Below are 27,372 nucleotides of genomic sequence, written 5' to 3' on the forward strand. Positions count from 1 at the left end.
TTGCAAAAAGTAAAAAGAAAAACATGGAAATGGACCGTACTCATGGATACTAAAAATACAATTTCTACATGCCTTACACCTCCCGACCACATGTCTACGTTAGCAAGTAAGAGGCTTGTGTTTAAGTTAGGCTGGTCAATACGTTTTGCAAAGGGGCCCGGTTTAGCTCTGAAGCACCACAGGTGCGAGAAGGGAGCAAAACACTTTTTCTCTCTCCGTCTGTGTGTCTATTTATCTATCTATCTGTGCATATATATAACGCTATTTGTGAATGCCATAACCACCCTAATTTTGTGGCAAGTGTTGTTTGTGGCAAGGAAATATCTTCCTCAATTCTTCTTCAAATGTAATGATTGTAACGCCATATCTCCCTTACAAACAAAATATTAGCAATTTATATCGAGAGAATGGGAAATTGTAGTGATGGGAGCAACGTTGGACAGTATGCACTCATAGTACTCAGAAAAACAAGCGATTTCAATGCAAATTGAACGAAGAGTCATTGTCATGGGTAGTCATCGGGCCACGGCAGAGCCCTCTTTAGGCAAAATGTCGATAACTTATATCGAGAGAACAGGAGGTGATAGTAGAATGGGACCAACGTTGGACACCGTGGACCCATAAGGCGCATTGAAAAAATTAGGGGGGCGGACGCCAGCCAGCCTTACTTATTTCTACATAATAATATAAAATTATATTGTCGAAATACACACACGAGTTAGCTACTAATATTTCATATTATTATTATTATTATTATTATTATTATTATTATTATTATTATTATTATTATTATTATTATTATTATTATCGGCAGCGTCTTTTCATTACGTGAGCATGTTTGACATGAAGCCAAACAGAAGATCCATCATTCGAAGAAAGAATAAGAATAGTCAGTTACTTTAACTGTGAGCGACAGCGAAAAATACGAAAAGAGTGACTACTTGGAACAATTCTATCTCTCAAATGGATAAAGAATCAAGCCGAGATAGATTCGAACTCGCATGGATGGCGCGAAAAGCCAGTGTTTTGTCCACTTTTTTTTTAGCTGACTCACCGAACGTGTTTCAGTAACATACTTATTGCTAATTTTACTTGCTTCACTCGTTTAACTAGCTTTTTCTAATAACTTATAAGGACAGAGACACGAACACAGAAACATCGAGAACAGTTAAAAATCATAGGTTCTCTCCCGGCAGGAATCGAACCCGGGACACCATACACCAAAGGCGCACGTGCTAGCCACTAGACCAGCAGGGAGGGCATAGTTCAATTTCTGTGTCGTTAGGGTTTACGACCACTATATTGCCAGCTATCACTTCTGTGGGTTGTATACTATGATCACATGTTTCTTCTTTGCTGGAAGAGTTAAACTTACATTCTATGTAATACATGAGGTATTTAGACCTACATGGTCTTCATAATGTAATAAAAGGGTCATGCTGGGAATAAGAAAAAGAACATTCCTTGGACAAAACGGAAACTATTGGCATCAGAAATATTTATCTACGAGGCATGCGCAGAAACATAATTCAGAATAGTTACTGTTTAGTTCAGTAAAGGAAGAAAGGGGTATAAAAAAGCAAATATGTCGCGTCAACGAGATCGACCGGAGTTGACAGAGGCGGAAGCAGATGTGTAGTAATACAACAACTTGGTTAAATTGATAATTGGTTCTTTATTCTGTAGTAGATCGTATCACAACTTTACGGGAGAGCAGAGAAAGAGTTACTAACGCTATCATATAGTAAGCTTTAGTAACACGATAATATAGACACAAATGGATGTAACTGTGAGTACTACAACTTGGATTTAACGAAAGCCGTTTAGATATTCTTTATCCATTCTTGATTCTTTATCCATTTGAGAGAAAGTATTGTTCCAGGTAGTCACTCTTTTCGTATTTTTCGCTGTCGCTCACAGTTAAAGTAACTGACTATTCTTATTCTTTCTTCGAATGATGGATCTTCTGTTTGGCTTCATGTCAAACATGCTCACGTAATGAAAAGACGCTGCCGATAATAATAATAATAATAATAATAATAATAATAATAATAATAATAATAATAATAATAATAATAATATGAAATATTAGTAGCTAACTCGTGTGTGTATTTCGACAATATAATTTTATATTATTATGTAGAAATAAGTAAGGCTGGCTGGCGTCCGCCCCCCTAATTTTTTCAATGCGCCTTATGGGTCCACGGTGTCCAATGTTGGTCCCATCCCACTATCACCTCCTGTTCTCTCGATATAAGTTATCGACATTTTGCCTAAAGAGGGCTCTGCCGTGGCCCGATGACTACCCATGACAATGACTCTTCGTTCAATTTACATTGTAATCGCTTATTTTTCTGAGTACTATGAGTTCATACTGTCCAACGTTGCTCCCATCACTACAATTTCCCTTTCTCTCGATATAAATTGCTAATATTTTGTTTGTAAGGGAGATATGGCGTTACAATCATTACATTTGAAGAAGAATTGAGGAAGATATAGCCTTGCCACAAACAACACTTATTATTATTATTATTATTATTATTATTATTATTATTATTATTATTATTATTATTATTATTTTACTTACCACTAATGTTGCCTACCTTTATTTGTATTGCAAGGTGTTACTAAAAAGCAAATCAAATAACACTCCTCGCCATTCACGCTCCCGAACTCGAAATATATGATTTACAGTTCCCTGTGTTAGAGGAAAGCACATTTATTATATTATTATTTCAAATACCACGTTTCACAAGTTACTTCACTTTCAATGTGTAATTCCATATCATCACTAATAATCATCTTGTTCCGATAGGAAATAACCCCCTCTTGCAAAAAGAAAAAAAGCCTGACTGTAGCGAAACAGCGTGAACCTTCTGTAGGCGATTAATCGGGTCCAATCTTATATATAAAAGAGAACGCACAAATCCTTTGTTCCCTCATCACGCTAATACGGCTGAACCAATTTCTTTCATTTTTGGGGGGTTATTAGGATTTGGACCCTAGATGGTTTTTATCATATCACTTTAATTTTCAATTACCAGTGTCTTGAGATAATTGACCATTCAAGTGTCCATAACGTACAAATCCTTTGTTAGTTCATCATAGGTAAAAATAAACGTATTTATATGCAACCCGCATGACCGTGTAACTCGGCGGGTTAACATAAATGACAGGCGATATAATGTTAACATTTACTGCAATCTACTATGGTTTTTATCATATCACTTGAAAGCGAAAAAGTAAAAATTATCTTATTAACAAAGTTTATTGCGTTCCGGGGTGACCCCAGCGAAGCGGGGTGAACGCTGCTAGTATTTCAATAAAAGAGGATAAGTTATTCAAACTTTCTGAATATCTATTTATGGGGGAAATTTGGTTCCCTTGGAACTTTTTAAGTTTGAAGGGCCGCCATTTTGGACATTTTCATCTGATTATTCTGGTTAACGAACTCATCAGGATATTTCAACAATTAATGTTAGTGCTAAGTTTCGTCTCAATTCGCTGAAAATTAGGGTGGTTATGGCATTCACAAATAGCGTTATATATATGCACAGATAGATAGATAAATAGACACACAGACGGAGAGAGAAAAAGTGTTTTGCTCCCTTCTCGCACCTGTGGTGCGTCAGAGCTAAACCGGGCCCCTTTGCAAAACGTATTGACCAGCCTAACCTTAACACAAGCCTCTTACTTGCTAACGTAGACATGTGGTCGGGAGGTGTAAGGCATGTAGAAATTGTATTTTTAGTAACCATGAGTACGGTCCATTTCCATGTTTTTCTTTTTACTTTTTGCAGCTACTTCGGAACGTTCAATTTTTATTCTTCACTAATCGCAAATGGCGTTTACATTCAAAATAAGAGAAAGTTTGGTGGCATTTGTTCGGATATTCTTCTCTTTCGAAATGAAGAAAAGAATAAAAGCAATACGCAAAGACAAAAAGTATTATCAACAATTTTTTTTAAAATGTCCTGGGTGGAGATCCGAACTGGCGACCTTTGCATTTGTAAGCCAGTACCTTAACTACTACACCAAGATCATGGCATGGTGAACGTTTTGTTGTGGGCGTATTTGTTGTATTTGTGTTTTATGTTCCCACTTCGACAATTTTTACTCTTTTTTCTAAGATTAACACCTGTTTCTGACTTTCTCTTTCGGTGTCATCCTTTATTTACACTATGCACTATTCGTATTCACAGCTTGTGCCCCTTGCAATGTCTTATTCAGATTAAACTTTTCTTTTTGCCCCTCAGTAAACATTTGATTGATTTAATTCTCATACTCTCCACGGATGGAGCGCAGGAATGCCAGACTCGAAAAATAGGTGTACATTTACTTTCCTGACAGATAATACAGTTAATTGGGACAAATATATCCAAGATCACCTGTGTGTGAGGTACGATCGAAAGCAAGAGCGTCCTTCTTGTAAATTTACAGGACTCATGCGCGTTATACTTCCTGTTCCTGAAGTTTAAGTCTCTTCACTCCAAAAATTCTTTAATTTCTTGCTTATCCTTTTCGTATGATCGATTACTGAAAGTTCAGAGGGATCAAAGGACTGATCACCTTAATTTATACTGGTCATTACTTAAATTCAAACATGATAATTAGGATTCCTTCTTGTTTGCAGTAGTAAGTGTTTTCCAAATCTACTTCTAGATGAGCTGTAGATCTACCCTCCCTGATCAGTGGTTACGATGAGCCACTCATAAACCAGTTGCATTATCTCTATAGATATGTCCTATGCCCTGCAAATAATACGTGTGATTTTACCTACGACCAAAGGCAAGACCAAAGCAGTGGCGGATCCAGGTGGGCGATCGGGGCGATTGCTCCCCCCAAGAAGAGGAAACTTTTTATTTTATATATACTAGGAATGCAATGTATATACCCGATTGCAATGAAATGAGCTGAGCGAGCTTAAACTACGTAATCAGGAAGCGTTTTTCGGTGATTATTCCTCGATGGTACATCGGATTTTTGATTTCGACCTATGTTGTCACTCAGCACGACATACTCTATCAGCGTGCTAAGTTTGGTTGAGATCGGCCAAACGGTCTAGGAGGAAGCGTTTTTCGGTCATTATTCCTCGATGGTACATCGGATTTTTGATTTCGACCTATGTTGTCACTCAGCACGACATACTCTATCAGCGTGCTAAGTTTGGTTCAGATCGGCCAAACGGTCTAGGAGGAGTTCGCGGACAACCAAACGGCTAACCCGAGTATAAGAGCTTCGCTTCGCTCAGCTCAATAAATAAACCCTCCCAGAGTTTGAAACTGTTAAAAGTAGTTCTAAGTACCAATATGACAACCCAGCGCCCCCCCCCCCCAGAAGTCGGTCCTAGACCCGCCTCTGGGCCAAAGAAACTTAAATTGTTTGCAGCTCAATCGTTAAAAGCAAAGATATACATCTACTAATTTTTCCTACCAGAGATCAAGGTTTTCTCTCATGTTATTACTGGTCAGAAAAGAGAAAAAATAATTTAAATCGCACATCTTAACGTTAATCAAGATGTATTCATTGACTGACAGTAAAGACACATCGCTTTCTTCTTCTTCTTCAATAACTGTGTAATTTAAAAGTCCTCGACATGCAAACGTCAAATTGAAGTTTGTTTACTGCCTTTCCTTCCCTTTTTATTTTCACTTAAAGTTTTTTCTTCTTTTTTCCGCACATTAACAGGAAGCAAAAAAAAAAATATTTTCTTTGTTCTAAATCAAGCGTGAGTATTCTCACACTCATATATTCATATGTGATGTTTTAGGTTGTTTTCTTCTTCTTCTTCTTCTTCTTCTTCTTCTTCAATAGTTGTCGCACAGTCTTGTTGATAATATGACCATTGAAATGTTGACATATGTTCTCACATAAATTCTAGTGCAAAGAAAAATAAAACAAAACAAAGAATATCTCTTAATTCTGAATAGCAAGAAGCGAAAAAGGCTTGTGCCAAGAACAGAATAATAATAAATGAAGACGAAATTGATTTTTCGCAGTGTTATCAGGTCATTATTATTCTTTTTTTCAGAATAAAATTGTCTGGTTATATCTATATTTTTCTTTCTGTAAGCTAATTAGGAGGGGAAAATACTTAATATGTATTTCTTGAAAATGTACAAATAATTTGAAACCAATGTTTAAATTTCACCCTCTAAATGAAAAGCTGTTTCAGAATTCAAAATCGAGTAAGATTAGATGTTGGCTTAATAAAAACGTATCATAGGAAATGGGATCTTTCTACTAAAAATGTGGTTCATAAAAGTGCGAAGCTTTTGTTAGCAATACAAGATTAAAATCTAGCATTCTAAAACGGCAAGGACAAAAATTATCAATCTTTAGAATTATTTTCTTTCATGTTATTATTTGAAAAAATGAAATGAAATCTTCATGTTCCACGGTTATGTCATCTAGGCTAAAGGAGACGGTGGTGATGAGAAATCAATGAAAGTGGTGGAATTAAGAAAGTGGGAGGAAACGGGAGAACCCCCGAAAGACCCCGCACACAGTGTTTGTCTATTATTATTTGAGTATTCTTTAATTCTGTTGATGTACTGTTAAGAAGCAGTTTAACGTAAACTATTTATTTTTCATTTAAACCAGGGCCGTCCACAGGGGGGATGTATGGCGCAACATGCGCCATTGGGAAAAATTTTGGAGGGGATTTTACTCTACTTTCGAACTAGCAATTTTTCTGGCGGAATAGCATTAAAACACGATTTTGAGAAGCTAATTTTCAAAAATTTTCCGGGATTAACCCCCGTACCCCATGGTTCGATACTCGATAAATGAAGTACCGCGCAAGTAGCCGTATGAAAGGAAAGGTTGGTTCGTTTTAAGAGAGAAGGGTCGCCCACAGGAGGGAGGAGGGATGAATGGCGCAATTTGTGCCATTGAGAAAAAAATTGGGGGGGAATAAAAAAATGGGGAAAAATTTTACTCTAATGTCGAATAAGTAATTTTGCTGTCGACAGAATAACATTGGAACACGATGCGATTTTTCTTTTAAAAATCTTGAGAATGAATCCCCCTACCCCCTGCTTAGAAACTCTATGAATGAAGTACCGCGCAAGTTGCTATATGAAAGGATGGCGCCAAGTTCTGGTGAACAACAGTTACAAACACTCAAGGAATCACTTTCAAATTTAGATTTGAAACTTGCCTATGTTGTCTGTTGAAAATTATAAAGTAGTTTGACATAATTGGGAGCTAGTGGTAACCATACAGACAACAGCCAACTTTCAAATCTAAATTTGAAGTGAGCCAGTGAGTGTTTGTAACTGTTGTCCACCAGAACTTGGCGCCTATTTTTGTGATTTCAATTCTTTTTAAGGCCACTCGTACTTGGCTCTTTTACAGGAATGTTTTCTGTTAGATATCACTTCTTTTTGTAGGCTAATTTCGAGGATAACATTTTCTTTTGGTATCAAACTCAATAACTTGTAACTTGCGTCTTACTTTTCATGTACAAGGGAATTATATCAATATTTTTTAAAGAAAAAATAATACACCGTACTACTAATTGTAAGAAAAAGAATACCTGTGCCATACACAGTGTGTAGAAGTTTTTATACCCTTCAATATCCTTATAGAACATATTTAGTATTGTACACTACTAAGACTACTAATAAAAGTAATGCCATTTTTATAATTACTACTACCCCTACTACTACTACAAGCATTCTATAATATTACTACAGGAAATAAAAACAACAAAAATAACAATTACTAGTACTATAAAAACTATTGCTACACTGGGCAATTGTTTTTAGAGGACTTGAGTTTTGAGGAGGGAAGAGATTATTAGTTTTGGGGGGGAGTGCGCCATCAGCTTTGGGGGGGATGGGCACCCCTGATTTAAACTAAACTATGTATTCCTTAGTAGTACAGACAAAAGGGCCATCAGTAGAAATATTAGGGTAACCAACTGCCAACGTTATAACTGACCACTTTATTGAGCATTCGGGAACCAAATGAATGGGGACTTCCACTATTTTTTATTTTTCTTTTTAAATTTTAAATAATAGCATCAACATGAACGGCAGTGCATGGCAGCCAAGTTCCGTGAAGAAAATTTGTCGGAAATGAAAACTGGCCTGCACTGCCGTAAGCATGTTTTACACGAATAAAGTTTTGGGTAAAATCGTTGATTTCGAAGCTCTGTAAAAACGATTCTAATAAGGGTAGAAACATAAGGTATTGAATTTAAGGAGATATCCGAGAAGTATTCTCATATACCGTATCTCACAGTCCTAGCTTCAACATATTCGGGTACTGGACCCCTAAAATACGCAGTTTTTGGGCTCACTGATTCACTGACTCACTCATCAAATTCATTAGGTACATCCCAATGAGATAGAGACGTTAAATTCTGCATAAAGGTACCTTATAATGACTTGAGTATGGAAAAAGTCCGAAATGTGAGGAATGTGCTATGGGAATTTTTTTATGGATGAAAACTGTTCTTAGCCAAGCAGAAATCGGTTCATTCACTCACTCATCACATTGTATATTATAAAAAGATATATAAAAGATTGTATATGCAATATTAACAAAGTAAATGAACTTGGAAAAATTCTTTAAACCGCCCACTAAAAGTGACTCCCCACTATGTTTATGCGGAATAACATAAGAAGTGTCCAAGAGTGTGTTGGAAATCTAAGGGGTTATCTGTATATAAATATGAAGCTGTTACCTGTATATATATATATATATATATATATATATATATATATATATATATATATATATATATATATATATATATATATATATATATATATATATATATATATATATATATATATATATATATATATATATATATATATAAGGAGTTTGATTTTTGTTAATTTTGAAGAAATGTAAAACTGCACGTATGATAATTTGCTTTGGCATGTTCAGGGACCACCGTTCAAAGGAGCCAGTGGTAAACCGTAAAAAGAAATACAGAATCTTGTCAGAGAAATCAAAGTACAGAGAATCGAATGTATTTAAGAAATCAATTCTGCCCATCTTCAGTCCCGCATGCACAGGCAATCCGAACGGTTTGCTACTTGTACCTTGAAAAACACTTCTCCTTTCACTATTATCGGCTTTCTTTTCATATTATGAGATTAATGTTTAGCATTAAAGATCAGTTTTACTCACTTACGAAACCCCATCATTCATATACGAGTAGTCTCTAAATAATATATGAATCTTAGGAAGCTTAGTTTAATTTAGTTTTTTGTAAAGTTTCTTTCTGTCTTGTTTTGTTTTATTTTTTCTTAAGACCATCTAAGATATGACCGCTAAAAGCAAGTTCGCTTTCCCTGACCTACCATAACGTCTAAAAGCGGAAGAGATTGTCAGTGTGGCTTCTTTTTTATCACATGTATACCTCTTTACCATACCATTTATGTAATACATAATTGGAATAGTCACTGACCATGAACACTTCATTTCTAAAGTTGCTTTCTAATCCATGCGTTAAAATCATAAACATTAAATTAATGTAGCTTTCGTAATATCAGTTTAAGCAATCAGTGGCAATTTAATATGTTATATATACGACAATCTTTGTCATTTGTTGCTTGGTTTGTTAGTATTGCTGACAAAATATTACGTTGAGACATATGTAAGTGATATAAAAAAAATCAAAATTAATTTAAGTTAAAATTTTGGACACTTTATTCAAAAATCACATTTCTTAAAATATCAGTTACTAATAAATGCGTCCGAGAGTTAATGTGAATAATTTTTCGGTCTTAATTCTTCATATCAGTGGCGGCTCTTCAAGAAAGTTCCGAAATTGGTGCCAAACACTCAAATTTGTGGCAAAAACTCAAAAAATAATTTCGCCTATCCATTGAAATATCACACAAAATGTATTGTTAATTGTCCATAAGAGACAGCTCTGCTTAGTAAAAGGCAAACTAATTATTAAAATATTTCAAGATTTTCCACGAACCTTAAAAATTCGTTACTAAATTCTTTATGTCTGTATGTGTTTGTGTCTATTATTTGCGAATTTTTCAATTTTGAGCCCTCCATTCCGTAGAGTATCAAAAACTATCTTAAAGAAGTGATGAAATTTTTCGCGTCACTCTTACCGTTCCCGAGATATTGGCCAAAAAAAGTTCGGATTTCGGGAGATTTCAGGAGCCATATCTCGGAACCGGAAACCGGAGATTATATTGTTGTTGATCAATACCTAAAAGGATGGTAAACACTTTGGTACCAAATTGCAACCGGTGGCTACTGGTCGTATGTATCATCAGTGGCACTCGTACCACAGGTTGAGAAATAATACCTGAGAGGGCTCCCTTGTCGCTGCATTATTATTGCATGTGCCTTCAGCACAGAAGGCCACGGTCTGATTCCAGGTGGGAAAAGAATGTGGCTCGGATACCACATTAAGTTGTAAGGCTACGACGTCTTATATAGTTTTTGTGTTCAGAGGGACAGTAAAGTCCAATCTAACCAACCGTGCGCCACAACTTTAAACCACATCTGGCCAGTCGGCAATTTTCGACGAAAAGATTATTTCCTATTTGGCCGAATTTTGTTTTGCCGAAAAATAGTTAGAGAAAAGAACTAACAATCTGCCACTAGTTAAAAGTGGCCACGCTTGCATAAATTTCTAATTGCTTTTTACACTAATTTAAGGATGCTGAATCCAACAAAACTATTTTTGAATATATCCATCCATGAGATCACAATAAAAATGATTTAGATCTTTGAAGTGACGGTTAGACCAATCATAAAATTGCCTACTCAAAGATACATTTCTAATTGATTTTATAATTCATTGAGGATGCTGAATTCAAGGAAACTATCTTAAATAGGAATGGCACGAGCGAATTCGACTGATTTTTCTTTCAAAGTCGTCTCGACTCGAAACAGACATCTTTGAGCTCGACTCGAGAACTCGGCTCGAAAAATTTCCTCCAACTTGACTCAAATTCGGATCGAGTTTCGAGTCGAGTCGAGCCAAAACGACTCTCTTCAAGAATCCTACATAATCAATATAATATCAATGATATTACTACTACAACTTTTATTATTATTATTATTATTATTATTATTATTATTATTATTATTATTATTATTATTATTATTATTAACACCGTATATAACCATGAAACGTAAGAGATTTGCATCGGAATACTAGAAACTAGTTAACTGTCGATCTAGGTCGTCAAGAAGTCTTCAGGAGGCAAGGACATCGGTCACGACGTTCTGGGTTTGAGTTCCGGAGGAGCAAATATTCGGGTTCGAGCCAAAAATTGTTAAAAGTTATAGGGTGCCTACTAAACATTCAAAACTTCTCGGCCCGGGTTTACGGTTGTCAACGGCTCGAGCGAGTCGCCTCACAGCTCATTCACTATCGAGCCGAACCGAGAAGTGAGCCGAGCCAACAACTCAACCAACTGAGCTGGCTCGAACCGATGGCTGATTGCCGATGCCCGAGGTGAACCGAACCCAGCTGATTGCTTACCTCAACCGAGCCATTTCGAACCATAGGCTCAGTTGAGCTGAGTCTATCCGAGCCGATTGACTCGTTTAGAAGGAGCTGGCTCGAGCCGATGGCTCACATCAGCTGAGTCAATTGCTCATCCCAACCGAACTGCCTCGAGCTGTTCGCTCAGTTGAACCGAGCCGAGCCGAGCCGATTAGGGATGCACACGAGACGAGTCGAGACATGATTTTCCTGACAAAATTCGAGTCGAGACACGGTTCTTCCAATAGAAAAATATACATTTTTCGAGTCGAGACATCACTTTTACAGCACATTTTCGAGACGAGACAGTCACAAAGCCACAAATCTTGTCTCGTGCGCATTCCTAGAGCCGATTGACATCACCATCCGGGTTGGGCTTCTCCTTGGGCACAAAACTTCGACCATGCAGGTCTCAGCATTGATGGTAAGAGCTACAGTATATACTTATATTGGTGCTCACGACATTTGAGGCTGTCTTGTTATAAAAATCTATTGTCGTCTCGTTATCGAGACGAGACGAGATATACTAAACGTACTTCACAAGATGCACTGAAAGCACGAGATGAGATACACCCCTGTCGTGAACAACACTAAAAGTATTCCACATTACTGCTTACATTTCTCACGGCTTTTGCTTTCCAGTATAATCAGGCCATGATTTCAAAATGAGTTAAAACGAGTTGAACGAGCGAGCCATTTATCAAACTCGACTCGACTCGACTCGAAGCTCGACCTCAAAACATTGACTCGGCTCAGAACTCAACTCGTTCTCATCCCTAATTTTAAAGCATATCCGTCCATGAGATCATAAGAAAAATGACCTCAAAGTTGAGATTTTTGAAGTACTGCTCCTGTCGATGGTAAAAGTGCCCAGGCATCGATATATTGCTAATTGCAATTTTTGTATTAAATTCAATATGCTGAATCCAATAGAACTATTTTTTAATATACACGTCCATAAGTTGCCTAGAAAAGTGGACTCATATTTGGGACTTAAGTAAATATAAATATCTCAACTTTGAGGTTATTTTTCTTGGGATTCTATCGATGGATATTCTTAAAGATAGTTTTATTGAATTTAACATTCTCAAATTAATATAAAATTGCAGTTAGAAATTGATTAAAGCATGAGCACTTTTTATTAGTACTCAGAAAGGTATTATTTCCCCGTTGAAATATTTTACTTTTGTAGGTTGATTTGTGCGGTATTATGAATTTTAATTTAGCACCATACTGACTATTAAACAAAATACAGAAGTCAGAATTTATTATACGTAGAATTGGGTGGCAAGAGAACCGCGAATAACGAAAATTGCGTATAACTCGTTAAAAGGTGCAAACATACAAAAAAGTACTGTATTTCAGCATAAAAACTATGTTCTGTTGTACAAAAAACATAATAAAACTTTAAAAACACATATATACAGTACAGCAGAGACTTTTGCTCTGCGTCTAAATCACTAAAATAAAGAACAGTAAACAAAAAACAATACTGTACTTGTGGTGAACAAACACCGTGTGCGTGGGTTTCCTCGGGGTTCTCCCGTTTCTTCCCACTTTCTTCATTCCACCCTTTCATTCATGTCTCATCATCATCATCTCCTTTAGCCTAGCCAGCATAACTCTGGGAGTAAAACTCAAAAATTTCATTTCATATTCATATACTCCCACTCCGCAGTGAACAATGAATTAATTTACTACCATGCAAATCACTCTTCCCAATTTCCGTTTTTGTTTCTTATATCTTTTTTTTTATACAATCGGCTTCTGCTTATCAGAGTTGCACTTCGGAAGGTGCACTATTGTTGGAAATATTATTTTTTTTTACAATGCAATTTATTTTTGGATCAAAAGATTCAATATATTTTAATCAAAAATTTTCTTGTATGCCTTATATCAAGAGAACTACATACAGTGTAGCCAAACCCAATCCATCACTTAACTCAGTATGATGTGATTATTCCGTTAAAAAAAAAAAAAAAAAAAATCAATTTAGGGGCAGTTCAAAAATTTTGTGACTCCTGATCCAAAAAGTAATTATTGGCCTAGATCGCAATCTTTTGATGCATTTTTTTATCATTCCTAAAATTCTTGACCTAGATCGCAATCTTTTGATGCATTTTTATGTCATTCCTAAAATTCTTGGCCTAGATCGCAATCTTTTGATGCATTTTTTATTACTCCTAAAGTTCTTGACCTAGATCGCAATCTTTTGATGCATTTTTATGTCATTCCTAAAATTCTTGGCCTAGATCGCAATCTTTTGATGCATTTTTATCACTCCTAAAATTCTAGATCGCAATCTTTTGATCCATTTTTTATCATTCCTAAAATTCTTGGCCTAGATCGCAATCTTTTGATCCATTTTTAAAGATCATTCCTATAATTCTTGTTATGTTTTAGACCATACACTACTTATTGGCATGCGAAGTGACAGTCCGCAGCGACTACTTATGAAAAATAATAGAGCGCGCCTGCACCAGGGTTAAATATCTTTTTTACTGCACTCCCGTTTAATCGGGGCTCTACTGTACTCCACTTAGATGTTAAGAATGGATTTTTGCCCCCTTTGTAAGAACTTTCTGAATTAAAGGCCAAGAGCGCCGATCCTGGGGGGCCAGCCCCCCACATCTCATGTGGGGCCCCCTATTGTATTTATAAATATACAATATTTGGCATAATTTGAATGCAATTTGTCTTAAAATCATCATATATATAACTTCTGCATCTGAATGCCCCCCCCCCCCAAATTTACAGAGAAATCGGCGCTCTTGTTAAAGGCACTACCTCTTGATTGTCACCCTCGATACAAAAAGTGCTACATCGGCTCCTCTTTCAGTACGACAATTCCCGTTAGTTCTGTCGGAAATAAGTTGGCTTTTTCCCACTTGTTTTTATAATACCGCACCTCTCCTTGATAAGTTTTTTTTCTTTCTTTCTTCAGGTTGTTACGCTCAAGAGATCTTCTTGTCCTTCCTAGTATCTAGAGGCAGTTAGCAGTTCTCTTCATTTTCTTTTTCTTAATTTCAATGTCCAACCGGCCGGCAAGCCCAGTTCCTTGCTGGAATCAGTCAGTTCCCCCCTTTTCTCTCTCTCTCTCTCTCCTCTCCAGTTCCAGCAAGTCAATATCAGCTCATGAGTAAATAACAGTATAGCAACATCCAGTCATCCCGCATCGATAGAAAAGACAAGAGAACGTGCTATTGTGAATAGGTCTTTAACGAGCTGTGTGTTTGGCGAAAACTCACCCACCGACCAACCAAACCTTCCGGCACCAATCCAGGACAGTCTTGGCTGTGTGGAGTAAAAATCTTTTGGCTTGTGCGAACGAAGGTGTCAGTTCGTATCGTACGTACGCAGGGGAGAGTGAAAGTGCATGTGTGTGGAGCAGCCAGCGCTCGAAGTAGGTTAGTTCGCGCGAGTCTTTAAGCAGACAAAATCTATTAAGTAAAGGAGTAACAGGCATGCCCGAGGTAAGTAACAGTATTTACTTATATTCAGGTACCAATAATATCCGTAGTATGTACAGTGATATCTTCTGTTTCTATTTTTATTTACAATTTGTCTTCTCCGACCCAAACATATGTGTCAACTGTTTACATGTAGAAAAATAATATTACGTGTGTAGTGTATATTCACTAGAATATTATGGGTTCGATATAACAGAAGAAATTAAACTTGACTTTTTTTTGAAAGGAAATTTCGGTGACATGTATGGTAGAAATAGCTCCTCTGACGTATTTTGTGTTTCTCCATTTCAGAAGTATTTTCTAATAATAATAATATTACACGAAATTTTAACTTAAATTCCCTGACAAAGCACTATTTACCTTTCGTCTTCATGCCTATATGAGGTTCAAATACAGTACGAATCAGCAAAATTAATCTTAGGTTATGTTTCCTACTTTTAATGTATGGTAATATCAATACCATTCGAACATGGTTAATTTTGTAGGACTTGGCAACTCGTGACAACACTGTAATAATTTCTTATCTTTGTTGGGAATACCTGGCTTAATATTATCAACGGGATTTCTTGCAGTGTGCAGCGATAAAATCAGATGCATTTGAACATTAGAAAACAATAGAACACTGACACGTGAAGAAAACATAAAAATCATTGTCTATGTCAAATTAAATGGAATTAAATATAAGATGTTATGCCAGTGAACAAAAATGTTTGAAGTATATTCACGACGGAGTGTATGAAGTTTACGTACAAGTCCATTACTTTTTCATCTAGACATTTAATTGGAACAATGCATTTACTTCAAGAAAGTTCTATAAGAAACGACTTAAGATAACTACAATATGCATTTTAGTTTGAACTAACGCTACGATAAATATGCAATAACTACAGGAGTTTATATTCTTTTAGCATCCCTGAAACCCCAATATTCTACCGGTAGTCATTGAACTCCTGGCAAGATAACGGTTCTTCAATCTACTCTACTGTATATACAATGTGACAACACCTTTCTGTGCCGTAGTTTCTATTATAATACGGTAAGAATTCGATCCCTCAGCGAGCTCTTTTTTAAATATAGTTATTTTAATGGAATAAAATTAATCTAAGGAAGAAAATAGTTTTATTGTAGAAGCATTTGCAAAACTCATACAGAACTCTATAGCGTTGGAACCCAAGAGGCCTATTATTGTGTTTTAATTATGTGTAGACACATCAGCTGTTATTTCCGTTGTTTTACCTAGCTTACCAGATCTCGATGCTAGGTCGACACTGAAAAATCAATGCCTCCACGAACATCGAACCCGGGACAGTGCTTACAAAGACAAGCCTTTGTTAACAAATACGGTTACAGATAGGCTATTTTAATTTTAAACAAAATTTCAATGTTTCGAGAATTTGTCTTTTATAACGAAACTTTGTATAGTTTAGTTTATGTGTATAGAAATTGGATGGCATACTGCTGCCGATAGCGGCGTACGCAAAGGGGTATCTCCGGGTTTAAGCCCCATACTTAGATACATATACAAAAACCCTGAAATGGTATGAATTTGGGAGCTTGAAGCCCCCTTAGTTGTTGAAATTCTATATACATCACTGGTTGTCTTATTAAAATTAAGGTTCCGGAAATAGAAACAAAAATAACAAACAGCGAATTCATGCAGTTGAAAAATATCTTTCTCAAAGATAATAATTAAGTAAAGAAATCAGTATGAGGACTAAAACACACACACATACGCAACAAGTGCAGAAAAAGAACGGAAAGTTGTTTATGATCATAGCACTCTGATAAGCTATGTTTATGACAAACACGTGAAGTATGGGTACACAAGCGTGTGTTCATACACCGAAATATTGTTCGTAAGCCGAACGAAAAATTGTTTAACAAAACTTGTTCACGAGCCAAGGGGTTCGTAACTCGGGAGTCCACCGTATTTAATAGAAATGTTATAATTTGTTCCTCTATATTCAAGAACTCGGAAAATATTTACAATATTAATCTATATTTAATAAGTAATGATGGGAATGGTAGTGCCTCAGTGGTAGAGCTCCCACCTCTGACCTATGGGGTCTCTGCTTCGATCTCAGTTCCCGACAAGTGGGCTTTGTGGTGGACAGACACCGTGTGTGTGTGGGGGGGGTTCTCGAGGTTCTCTAGTTCCTTTTCGCTTTCATCATTCCGTCATTATCACAATTATCAGTGTCTCCCTTATCTCAGTACATAATCATGGAACGTTAAACTCCAAAGAATAAATAAATAAATTATATATATATATATATATATATCCAATGAGCGTGTGAAATGACGCACACCTATGCGTGAAATACTCTATTTTTTCCATTTGAAGTGTGTTCTATCTTATCATTTGTGACCCTTTATCAGGAGAGAGAGAGAGGATTGTGACTAAACGAACGAGCGTTGACCTAAGGTGTAAGGAGTTCCTGCTTAAATCACGGGTCATGTGACCTTGCGGAGTCCATCTTTCAAGACTTTGTGTTTTAACGAGGGTTCTCGCGTTCCACAAATGCGAGAGACATCAAAATAAATATTGACTTTTCATTATTTTTGTCGCTAGTCTTACAAACGAGATGAGATAAGAAAATCTTCAAGTTTAACGTCCCACAATTATGCCTTTTAGGCTGAGACAAGAAAATCTTTAAGTTTAACGTCCCACAATTATGCCTTTTAGGCTGAGATAAGAAAATCTTTAAGTTTAACGTCCCACAATTATGCCTTTTAGGCTGAAACAAGAAAATCTTTAAGTTTAACGTCCCACAATTATGCCTTTTAGGCTGAGATAAGAAAATCTTTAAGTTTAACGTCCCACAATTATACCTTTTAGGCTGAGACAAGAAAATCTTTAAGTTTAACGTCCCACAATTATGCCTTTTAGGCTGAGATAAGAAAATCTTTAAGTTTAACGTCCCACAATTATGCCTTTTAGGCTGAGACAAGAAAATCTTTAAGTTTAACGTCCCACAATTATGCCTTTTAGGCTGAGATAAGAAAATCTTTAAGTTTAACGTCCCACAATTATGCCTTTTAGGCTGAGACAAGAAAATCTTTAAGTTTAACGTCCCACAATTATGTCTTTTAGGCTGAGATAAGAAAATCTTTAAGTTTAACGTCCCACAATTATGCCTTTTAGGCTGAGACAAGGAAATCTTTCAGTTTAACGTCCCACAATTATGCCTTTTAGGCTGAGGTAGATGATGATGAAAGAATTGGTGGAATTAGAAAGAGGTAGGAAACGGGACACGATGTTGTCTACCACAAACTTACTTGGTCGGGGATCGAACCAGGGACCCCATGCACCAGAGGTACGCGCTCTACCACTAAGTCACCATGTCCCCCCACGAGACAACACAAGAATCTCGTCTCGTATTAAGAAGTTTTATCGAATTCTCTCCACGGGTCAGGATTCTCGAAAAACTTTTCTCATCTTGCTTAGAAGTTTTTCTTGTCACGTTTTTACCTGAATTTCATCCAGAAGTTATGAGAATCTCTCCACGTAACGAGAGATCCACGGAGAGTGTGATAGAACAACAATTAAATCATATTTATTATTGCCAGTAGCGTACGCAGGAATTTATTTCGGGGGGAGGGGGAAAACTCAAGATGAGGGTATTTTATATTAAAATTCCTAAAATTGCCCCTAAAATTAGGCTAAATTTATACAAAAAGTCGAAATTTCGGGAGTGGGGTCCGGACCCCCGGACCCACCCCCTACGTACGTCCCTGATGCAGTATATTGTGTAATGACTTGCGTATCTTTAACCATTGATAAAGGATCTTCATTGTGTTCGTACAATCTCTTTATGTAATATTTTTTTATTTTATTTTTTTTTTACAATGGTGAATGATTTACCAGTAAAACAATGTTTGAGATCTGACTTGTGTGAAATAGTGTTGTCCATGATACTCGAGAAATTTATCATCTCGTCTCTAAAACAAGAGGAGAATTGTCTCGTCTCGAATTTTAAAATACACTTGTTGTCTCGACTTTTACCTCGTGTTTCGAAACAATACATTTTTCATCTCCTGGACAACATTGATGATCACGGTGGACAATCATTTCAGTATATGGGATGAAAATAACATGATATTTTAATTACTGATAATGTGCTATCCGCAATTTTGGCTAGTTGATCTTAAATAGTTGATTCCTCAACTTAAGGAACTTGAAAGGGGAAGATTTCCAAAATGATTGTGACATATATTAGGAGACATGATGACTGGCTGGTAGAGCGCTTACCTCTACTGCATGAGGTCGTTGGTTCGATGCCTGCCCAAGTAAGTTTGTTGTGGACAACATTGTGTCCGTGAGTTTTCTCGTTGTGCTCCTGTTTCCTCCCACTTTCTCATTTCACTAATTCTTCCATCATCATTCACTTGCTTTTAATGATCGTCTCCCTTAACCTAAAGGGCATAATCGAGGGACGTTAAACTGAGAGATTTCTTTTCATTTTTGATTGTGCCATGTAGTTTGAACGGAAGGATGAGGGAGGCAAAATGAAAAACATCAGTTTAATTTTGCTAAAAACAAATTGTATCGTCTGTCGTATTTACAAAGCTTGCTATTATCAGGAGTTCATTCGTTTGCTTTATTTTGTACGATGAAACAGACGTAAATTAAGATAACTTATGAGAGTTTTTTTTTTTTTTTTAATTAGGATGAAGCAAGGTTTGTGTATATAAATTTCCGTGCCCCTTTGTATAGTATGAATACGATGAGTTTGGCATTTAAAAAATGAAATCTTCAACAACTTATATAATTATGGTATTATGCCCTGTAGGTAATCATTGAAAGTGATTAATTATGAAAAAAATTAGTGGAGTAGGAAAGAAACAGGAAAATCTTAACAAACGAACACGAACACGACTTGGATCGAACTAGAGACCTATCATACTGTATATAAGTGCTGAAAAACTGAGCTACCGTATTCGTCGAAAGTGCTATAGAGTTAGTGGACTTTGCAAAGAGAAATTCCAGCTATAAAATAGGAAGTTTGGAACCCTTAATGTCTGAAGAACACAGCAAATCTTGACAAACTCTGTCAATTGAATTATGACTCTAATGATTACAAGTAAATGAATAATTAATAATGCAGTCTTCAGTACTATTAGACATAGCGCTCGAATTTTAGACGAGGTTCCGTGATGGCTCTGTGGTAGAGCGTTCACCTCTCGTGCAGGGGGCCCTTGGTTCGATTCCAGCTCGCGCCAAGTGAGCTTTGTGATGGACAAACACCGTGTGAGAGAGTTTTCCTGGGTTTCTCCCGTCTCTCCCACTTTTTTCATTCCACCATTTCATTCATTTCTCATCATCACCGTTTCTTTTAGCCCACACGGCATAACCTTGGGACCTAAAACTAGAAGATTTTGAATCTAAGACGCACTTTTTCTGCCAAAATTTCTGGTATAAAATGTGGGGCGCGTTTTGGAATCGCATACAAAACCACTCCAACATTTCCACTGTGTGTCACCGCTCATATCCCGGAATGTACACAGCATGCGTCTGTGGTCATGTAAGATAGTACCTTTATACTTTTTTTATTTTTTAATCTTGACATTTAATGTTAAATTTGAACAAATAAACCTGTATGATTTAATTTGTACTGTCAAATTCTGAATTGTTTCATTGAATATCCATGATGTGTATTAGAATTGAATACAAGAAATTGGCACAACTTTTAAAGTTTAGAAATGGAGATGCATCTTAGATGTATATACGGTTTTGAAATTAGTAGTTTCATTCTGTGGAATTAAACTTGGATCTTACAATAAGAACATTTTCATAAGTTTAATTCCTACCTATAATTGAATGTTTTGACATTTATAGTAGTTGACCCGCATTATATTTTCAACTTACAAAGTCTTCTTTTAAGAAAGTATAGAAAAAAAATGCTTCCGTAGAGTATATAAAAAGACTCACAATTAAGGATTGAAATATCGCCTTACAATAAAAAAAAAAGTTCTTTTTTCCTGCAAGTTTAACATGTTAAAGTTAACATCCCAAGAATACGCCTTATAGGCTAAAGGAACTATATAATAAATGGGAGTTAACAGAATTTTAGGAATGACTCAAAAAAAAAAAAAAAAAATGCATCAAAAGATTGCGATCTTAGCCAATACTTAGTTTTTGGATCAGGGGCACAAAATTTTTGAACGACTCCTAATAATAAGCATATCCTATTGAGTTTAGTGGTAGTTTGAGTTTGGGTACACAATATGTAGTTTTCCAGAAAGCTTAAATAAGGCCTATAAGAACATTTTTGACTTAAATATATTGAATCTTTTGATCCAAAAATCGGTGGAATTATGAGTGTATAAGGAAATCGAAGAACCTACAGCAAACAATTACAAATATAACGTTAAGGATAATAATATCAGATGGCTTAGAATCGAATTCAAAACTTTTTGTCGAATCCAAAACTGTGTGTATTGTTGTTGTTGCTAATCTATTACTAGCTGAAATGCTAGTTCCTTGCACGGGAGAATAGATTAATAGAAATGATTTGAATCTCTTTCCCCCTTTAGGATATTCATGGGGATTAAATTTGATTTAAATGGCATCGGTGGTGTCACTATTCATCTCAGCCACTCCGAAGCTATAGGCTAGACTTTAATATAGGCCGTTTTCGATTATTTTTACATGTCACTCGTCTCACCCTCTTCTTCCCCTTTGTGAAAAGTCTGATATAAACCCTAAACTAGACCATGGCCCACTTATGCACCAAAAATCATCATAATCACTCCAGCGAACTAGGAGGAGTTAGCCATCATATATGGTTACATTCACTTGTAAGCAGTTCAGTTCACCAAACCTCCTTTATATTTACTCTGTTCATGTATCCGTCCGTTCGTCAGGCAGACAAAAATCTCAAAAAATATTCTATGGATCATCGTTAGTTTTGGTCAGCATGTAAGAGAGCAAAAAGTTAGAAACGGCGCGGGAGACCCGGGTTCGATTCCCGGCGGGAGCTCATGTGGTTCGGATTCCACGTTAATCAGTAGGTCCACGTCTCATATAGCCTCGCTGCTGAACGGGACGTTAAACTCAAAATCAACTCAACTCAAAAGTTAGAAGCCGAGTGCGTTGATGGAAGTCTTATTCAATCCGGAAGTGGAAGAAATGAAACCATTTCCGGTTTTTACCTTGATCACCGTACAGCAGAAAAATGGTAATAGATAGCGAGAAGTGGTTTCATGCAACGGATTAAGTGTCCCAAGAATACATTTAATCTTCATCCTGAACACTCTACTAAAACCGGAAGTGATAGAAATCCACCAGAACTTCCGGTTTAAATATTGATTTACATAGCGCAAAAATGATTACAGATAACGAGGACATTTCTTTGGAATCGCTTTAGAGATGTAAGAGTTGGTACCATCTTCTCTATTAACCTTGTATTCAAACCGGATATGGCAGATATCGACTATTTTTTCAGTTTTAATGTTGATCACGGTAGAGTTAAAGCGGTAACAGACAAGAGAAGCCATTTTGCGCAATCAACTCAGCGTCCTAAGGATATATTCCATATTCACGCTAAATCTCTCTACTAAATCCGGAAGTGACAGAAATGAATCACTTCTGGTTTTAATATTGATCGCTATAAAGTGAAAACGGCTATATATAAAATGAAAACGGCAAAGCGTCAAAAGAATGTACTCCCATCTCCACTCTAATTCTCTACTAAAACCGGAAATAGTATAAATCTCCTACCACTACCAATTTAAATAATAATTGAGAAAACATTACGCAATACAAACTAAACTTCTTCCCGTGGTGTACACGTGATGACACTGTTACTTATTATTTACGTGACAATCAGGGCATTTGAGCTATTCCTTAAACATATCAGGAAGTTTTCTTATTTAATTTTGAAGATCAACCATATCGCTCAATTCAGTATAAAATATAAAATTTAGACAGCAAAATACATTAGTTACAAGTATCGATACTTAACGTGTTTGTGATGCAGTTTTCGTTGTGTCTGTATCTTTGTTGGTTAGTTGGAATGAAGCAGGCCCGTAGCCAGCCCAAAAATGTAGGGGAAGCAGCAGAAGTTAGGAGGCCCAATCCAACCATACTATAGTTCAATTGCTACCCTACCGTGAAACATTTAATAGGGCAAGTAATAATTTAGGGGAACGGACCCCATGCCTCCCCCGTGGATAAGGGCCTTCAATGAAGTTTAGCGTCTATTCAGCACTGATACTGCATAAGATGTGGAGTTACAACGGAATCCGAACTACCTTATTTCAATGCTCTCGCACTGAGAATCGAACTCGGGACCCCTACAACAAAGGGGCGCAAACCACTAGGCCAACGTGAATAAACTTTTTGTATGTATGTATGTATGTATGCGTGTGTGTGTGTGTATGTGTGTGTGTGTGTGTGCGCGCCTGTCTGTCTGTCTGTGGTGCAAGCTATCGTGAGATCATCAAAGTCAAGTAGCACTTAATCTGGAGAGGGCTTTAAAAGAGGTACACCGTTAGAACAATAGATAATGTTCACCAAACATCTTGAAGATAATTGTGGAGCTTATTGTGAACTAAAGAAGTGGCAGATTAATATAAAGATAAATAACAGCGATGCGACTCACATAGGGGCACGGAGACTCAGTGTTAGAACGCTTACCTCTTGTGTGTGTAATCCTTGGTTCGAATCCTGACCAAGTAAGTTTGTGGTGGACAACATCGTGTTCTTGAGTTTTCTCGGAGTACTCCTATTCCCTCCCACATTTTCATTCCATCAATGTTTCCTACCATCCTTCATACACTTTCATTTCATTTCATATGCTAACTACATAGTCCAATGTAAAATTCGCGACTGGTCAGTTTAGAGGAGACAAAGGGGGTGGTTGTAGTTTCACTCCTGTGCATTGAAACTTCCGGGGGAAACTAGAAATCATCACTTGTTCATCCGGACACCTGTCAACGTGTATGAGAGTAGAAACAATAAGGAATAGCAAGGAATGTTTTTCTGTAATGAAATGAAATGAAATTTTTTATGTCCCTCCTTTATGCCTATTAGGCTAAGGGAGATGCTTCATTAGAGCAAGTGAATGAGGATGGAAGAGTTGGCGGAATAAAATTGTGGAAGGAAACTGGATTACCCCGAGAAATTCCACGGACATGTTGTTCTCCACCACAAATATAGTTTTCCGGGGATCGAACCAGGGACCTCTTGCACCAGAGGTAATCACTTTGGAGGGTATATATATAGACCCTCTCTAAAGAATAGGTTTTGTTTGCAATTTTGTCGCTCTGTTAGAAGATCTAACATTTCCGGTTTCAATTTCAAATCATCCATAGATGAAAATAACTATATGCAGGGTGTTTCAAAACACCGACAACGTTTGGAAGTTGATTCCTGATACCAAGATAAGACAAAAAGTATAGACCAACCTGGGTGCACAAATGCTTCCTTTCGGAATTGCGGGCTGCCGAAAATATGAAAAAATAAAACTTTAAAGGTTCATAGCTCCAAAACTATGGAATCTACCGTAGTCGTGTCAAGACTTCATTTAGGAAGTAATATTTCCGCTTATTCAAAAATACATGTTTCAGAATTCTAAGGTACTCACCCATCAATTTTTATAGAGGCAGTTTGGCTACGGGCATATAATTTGAAGCATTCACCAATTACCTCTATAAAAATTGTTGCTGAAGTACCGCAGGATTCTGAAATATGGATATTTGGATAGGGCACATGGTGGTTTCTACGTGAAGTGTTGATCTAACCATAGTACTGGCGCTATGGAGCTTGAAAGTTCATTTTTTCATGTTTTTGGAAGCCTATTACTCCGAAAGGAAGCATTTGTGTACCCAGGTTGGTCTATACTTTTCGCCTTATCTTGGTGTCAGGAATTACCTCTCAAACGTTGTCGGTGTTGTTTTGAAACTCCCTATATATATATATATATATACGCATGTATTCAGAGTCCTAAGAATAAGTAACCTCCTTCTCCGTCTCTATCCCTTTATCCAAACCGGAAATAATAGAGTATTACTGTTGGTTGCAATCTTTTATTCCTAAAGAGCCCCTTCGTGGTTATATGATTAGCATCTTTAGCATGGAAAACCCGGATTCGATTCCCGGTGGGAGTTCATGTGGTTCGAATTCCACATTAGTTTGCAAATCCAGGTCTCATGTAACGTCGCTGCTGAAACGGACGCTAAACTAATCAACCTACTAACCATATTTTATTTCTAAAGAGCAAAAACTCTAAAGATAGGGAGAGATGTTTTTTGATATGAAACCAGCATGTCAATAATAATTTCTATCTCCAGTCTTATTTCCCTATTGATACCGGAAGTAGAATGTCTTTTATTTCCGGTTTCATCATTGGACCCATTATAGTTCTCAAGGTAACTGTAGTTTTATGATATTCAATAAAACTTCCTTTCTTCTCTATGTCACATTAAGATTACATAATTCAGAACTCCTATGCCACATACAAGTCAACAAATATGGAGGAAATAATTAAATCAAAATGTTTAAGATGGTTGGGACACAAGTAGATACAACAGTTATTCAACTGCAGAATTATAAATTTCGTAAGAAAGTGCTATGAGACCTACTAAATTAGATAAAATCGATTGGTTATGATCTGTGTATGTCTAAATTATATTTTCTATAGTAATACGTAGTGGTTCAATTTCCACATTTTAAACTGCGCCTCTTCTCTCCTCAAATACCCCCCCCCCAAAAAAAACCAACGAAAAACAAACAAACAAAACTAAAATCGGCAATCATATTTCCAATGCTTACGTCAGAGGTATGGACTGGGTGCAATTTTTCTTTTTAAATTTGTGCTTTCACACATAAGATATTGCTTTTATACGTGAAGTAGGTCTATTATCTTCTTTATTTCGCCATTGTGTTTTAAATCTACTATATCAGGGAAACTTTAATATTAACGTGTCTTAAAAGCAGATCACGCTTCTATCGAGTTTTCCGTTTTCGAAATAAATATGTAAATAACTTAAATACATAGTTGTTCTTCTATCAGACAATTTATGGCAAAGTAACCTAAATATTCTATGTTCTACGAAAAAACCAATGGTCAATCTTACAAAATACTAACTGAGTAATCATTGTATTCACTTAATGTATTTATTTGTACTGTTATTAGAACTGCGCAGCCGGACTTGAAAGATTGTAATGTTAGTGTATATCCACACGATAAACCTTGAACGAGAGTGAATTTTTTAACGTTTCTTTATTTATGTATTTATTTATTTTTACAATAGATTACTACAGCGGTTATCTAGACCAAATTCGTTAATGGAAGCAATCCGCTAACATCTTGGTGGCTATCAATATCCCGTTTAAAATCTGTAATATTCCCTAGCTTATATGCAACCTGCTTAGTAGCAAAGACATGCTGGTTGCCTACATCTAAAGGATATGTAACTTTTATTATTGGAAATTATCTCAGCCGATTTTGTTAACTAACCCTCCTATGGCTCTTCAAATCTAACAAACGCCTGTCCTTGGGGTCTATTTGACCCCAATTATTTAATTTCTCATAAGGCCATGCGAACATGAAAGATAGACTAAATAATAGTTAATCTAATGTCTTGAGGTGGTTTAATAATAATAATAATAAATAGGAAAAAATATAACATTAAATATTGGGGTCAATATGACCCGAAGGTCTGATATGTTACCTTTTTATTTAACAACATTACTTAAAATAGTTAACTTCTAATATTTGGATTATATAAAGAAATAGACTAGGTCGAGAAATAATAAAATAACCAGTAACCAAAAACACCGTACAAAGAAATTATTTAAGAAATAGGTGTCCCTTAGGGTCATATTTACCCCAAGGCCGTAGGAGGGTTAATGAAGTCGATCTACTAACATATTCACGGGTAACGGTGGCTATCAATGTCCCGTTTAAAATTTAAATTTCCTAGCTTCTATGCAACCGGCATAATAGCAAAGAAATGTTGGTTGCCTATAATAACGGAGTCAATCCGTTAAAATCTTCACAGGTAATGGCGACATTAATAGTGGCTATCCATATCCATATACGAGTAAGTTATATGCGGAGGTTAGATTTCTTTTTGGTACCACAACAAATGAGGTTCAAATATCTATTTGAAGTATGAGAGAGTATGTAAAGCTTATAGTACATAAACTCATATTAAATAGATGTGCATACCAGAGGTTAAAATGTTTCTTGATTAAACTTTGAAATATTGGTGAGTTGAAAACCTCACATTTAGGTGTATGAGAGGTTGCGTACCTTACATGCTTGGGGTAAGAGAGTATACGAGATGTGTTCAAAAAGTATAGAATTTTCTTTTTTTCCGTGTAAACGAATGAAACGAGGAAGAATTTCTTCAGTGTAGATGTAGAAGGGACGCTCATGCGTAGTCGTGAAAGTGTCAGTCGCTGAC

At 36.4% G+C, this 27,372-nt stretch overlaps 1 protein-coding gene across 3 annotated transcripts in view; it reads left to right on the forward strand.

The window, feature by feature from the left end:
- Window positions 1–14,630: 14,630 nt before the first annotated feature.
- The window catches only part of spz5 (spatzle 5 Toll-1 receptor), a 229,856-nt gene continuing 217,114 nt past the window's right edge, over window positions 14,631–27,372 (forward strand). The window contains exon 1 of one of the 3 annotated variants that reach the window (XM_081760365.1): window positions 14,631–14,958. In XM_081760365.1, the coding sequence (XP_081616491.1) occupies window positions 14,950–14,958 (9 nt within the window). In that variant the 5' untranslated portion in view covers window positions 14,631–14,949. The remainder of the gene's footprint in view (window positions 14,959–27,372) is intronic. The other 2 variants (XM_081760364.1, XM_081760366.1) reach the window with 2 other exon arrangements.

The sequence above is a fragment of the Thermobia domestica genome, chromosome 5, assembly GCF_964235325.1.
Source record: "Thermobia domestica chromosome 5, izTheDome1.hap1.1, whole genome shotgun sequence".
Classification (NCBI taxonomy): domain Eukaryota; kingdom Metazoa; phylum Arthropoda; class Insecta; order Zygentoma; family Lepismatidae; genus Thermobia; species Thermobia domestica.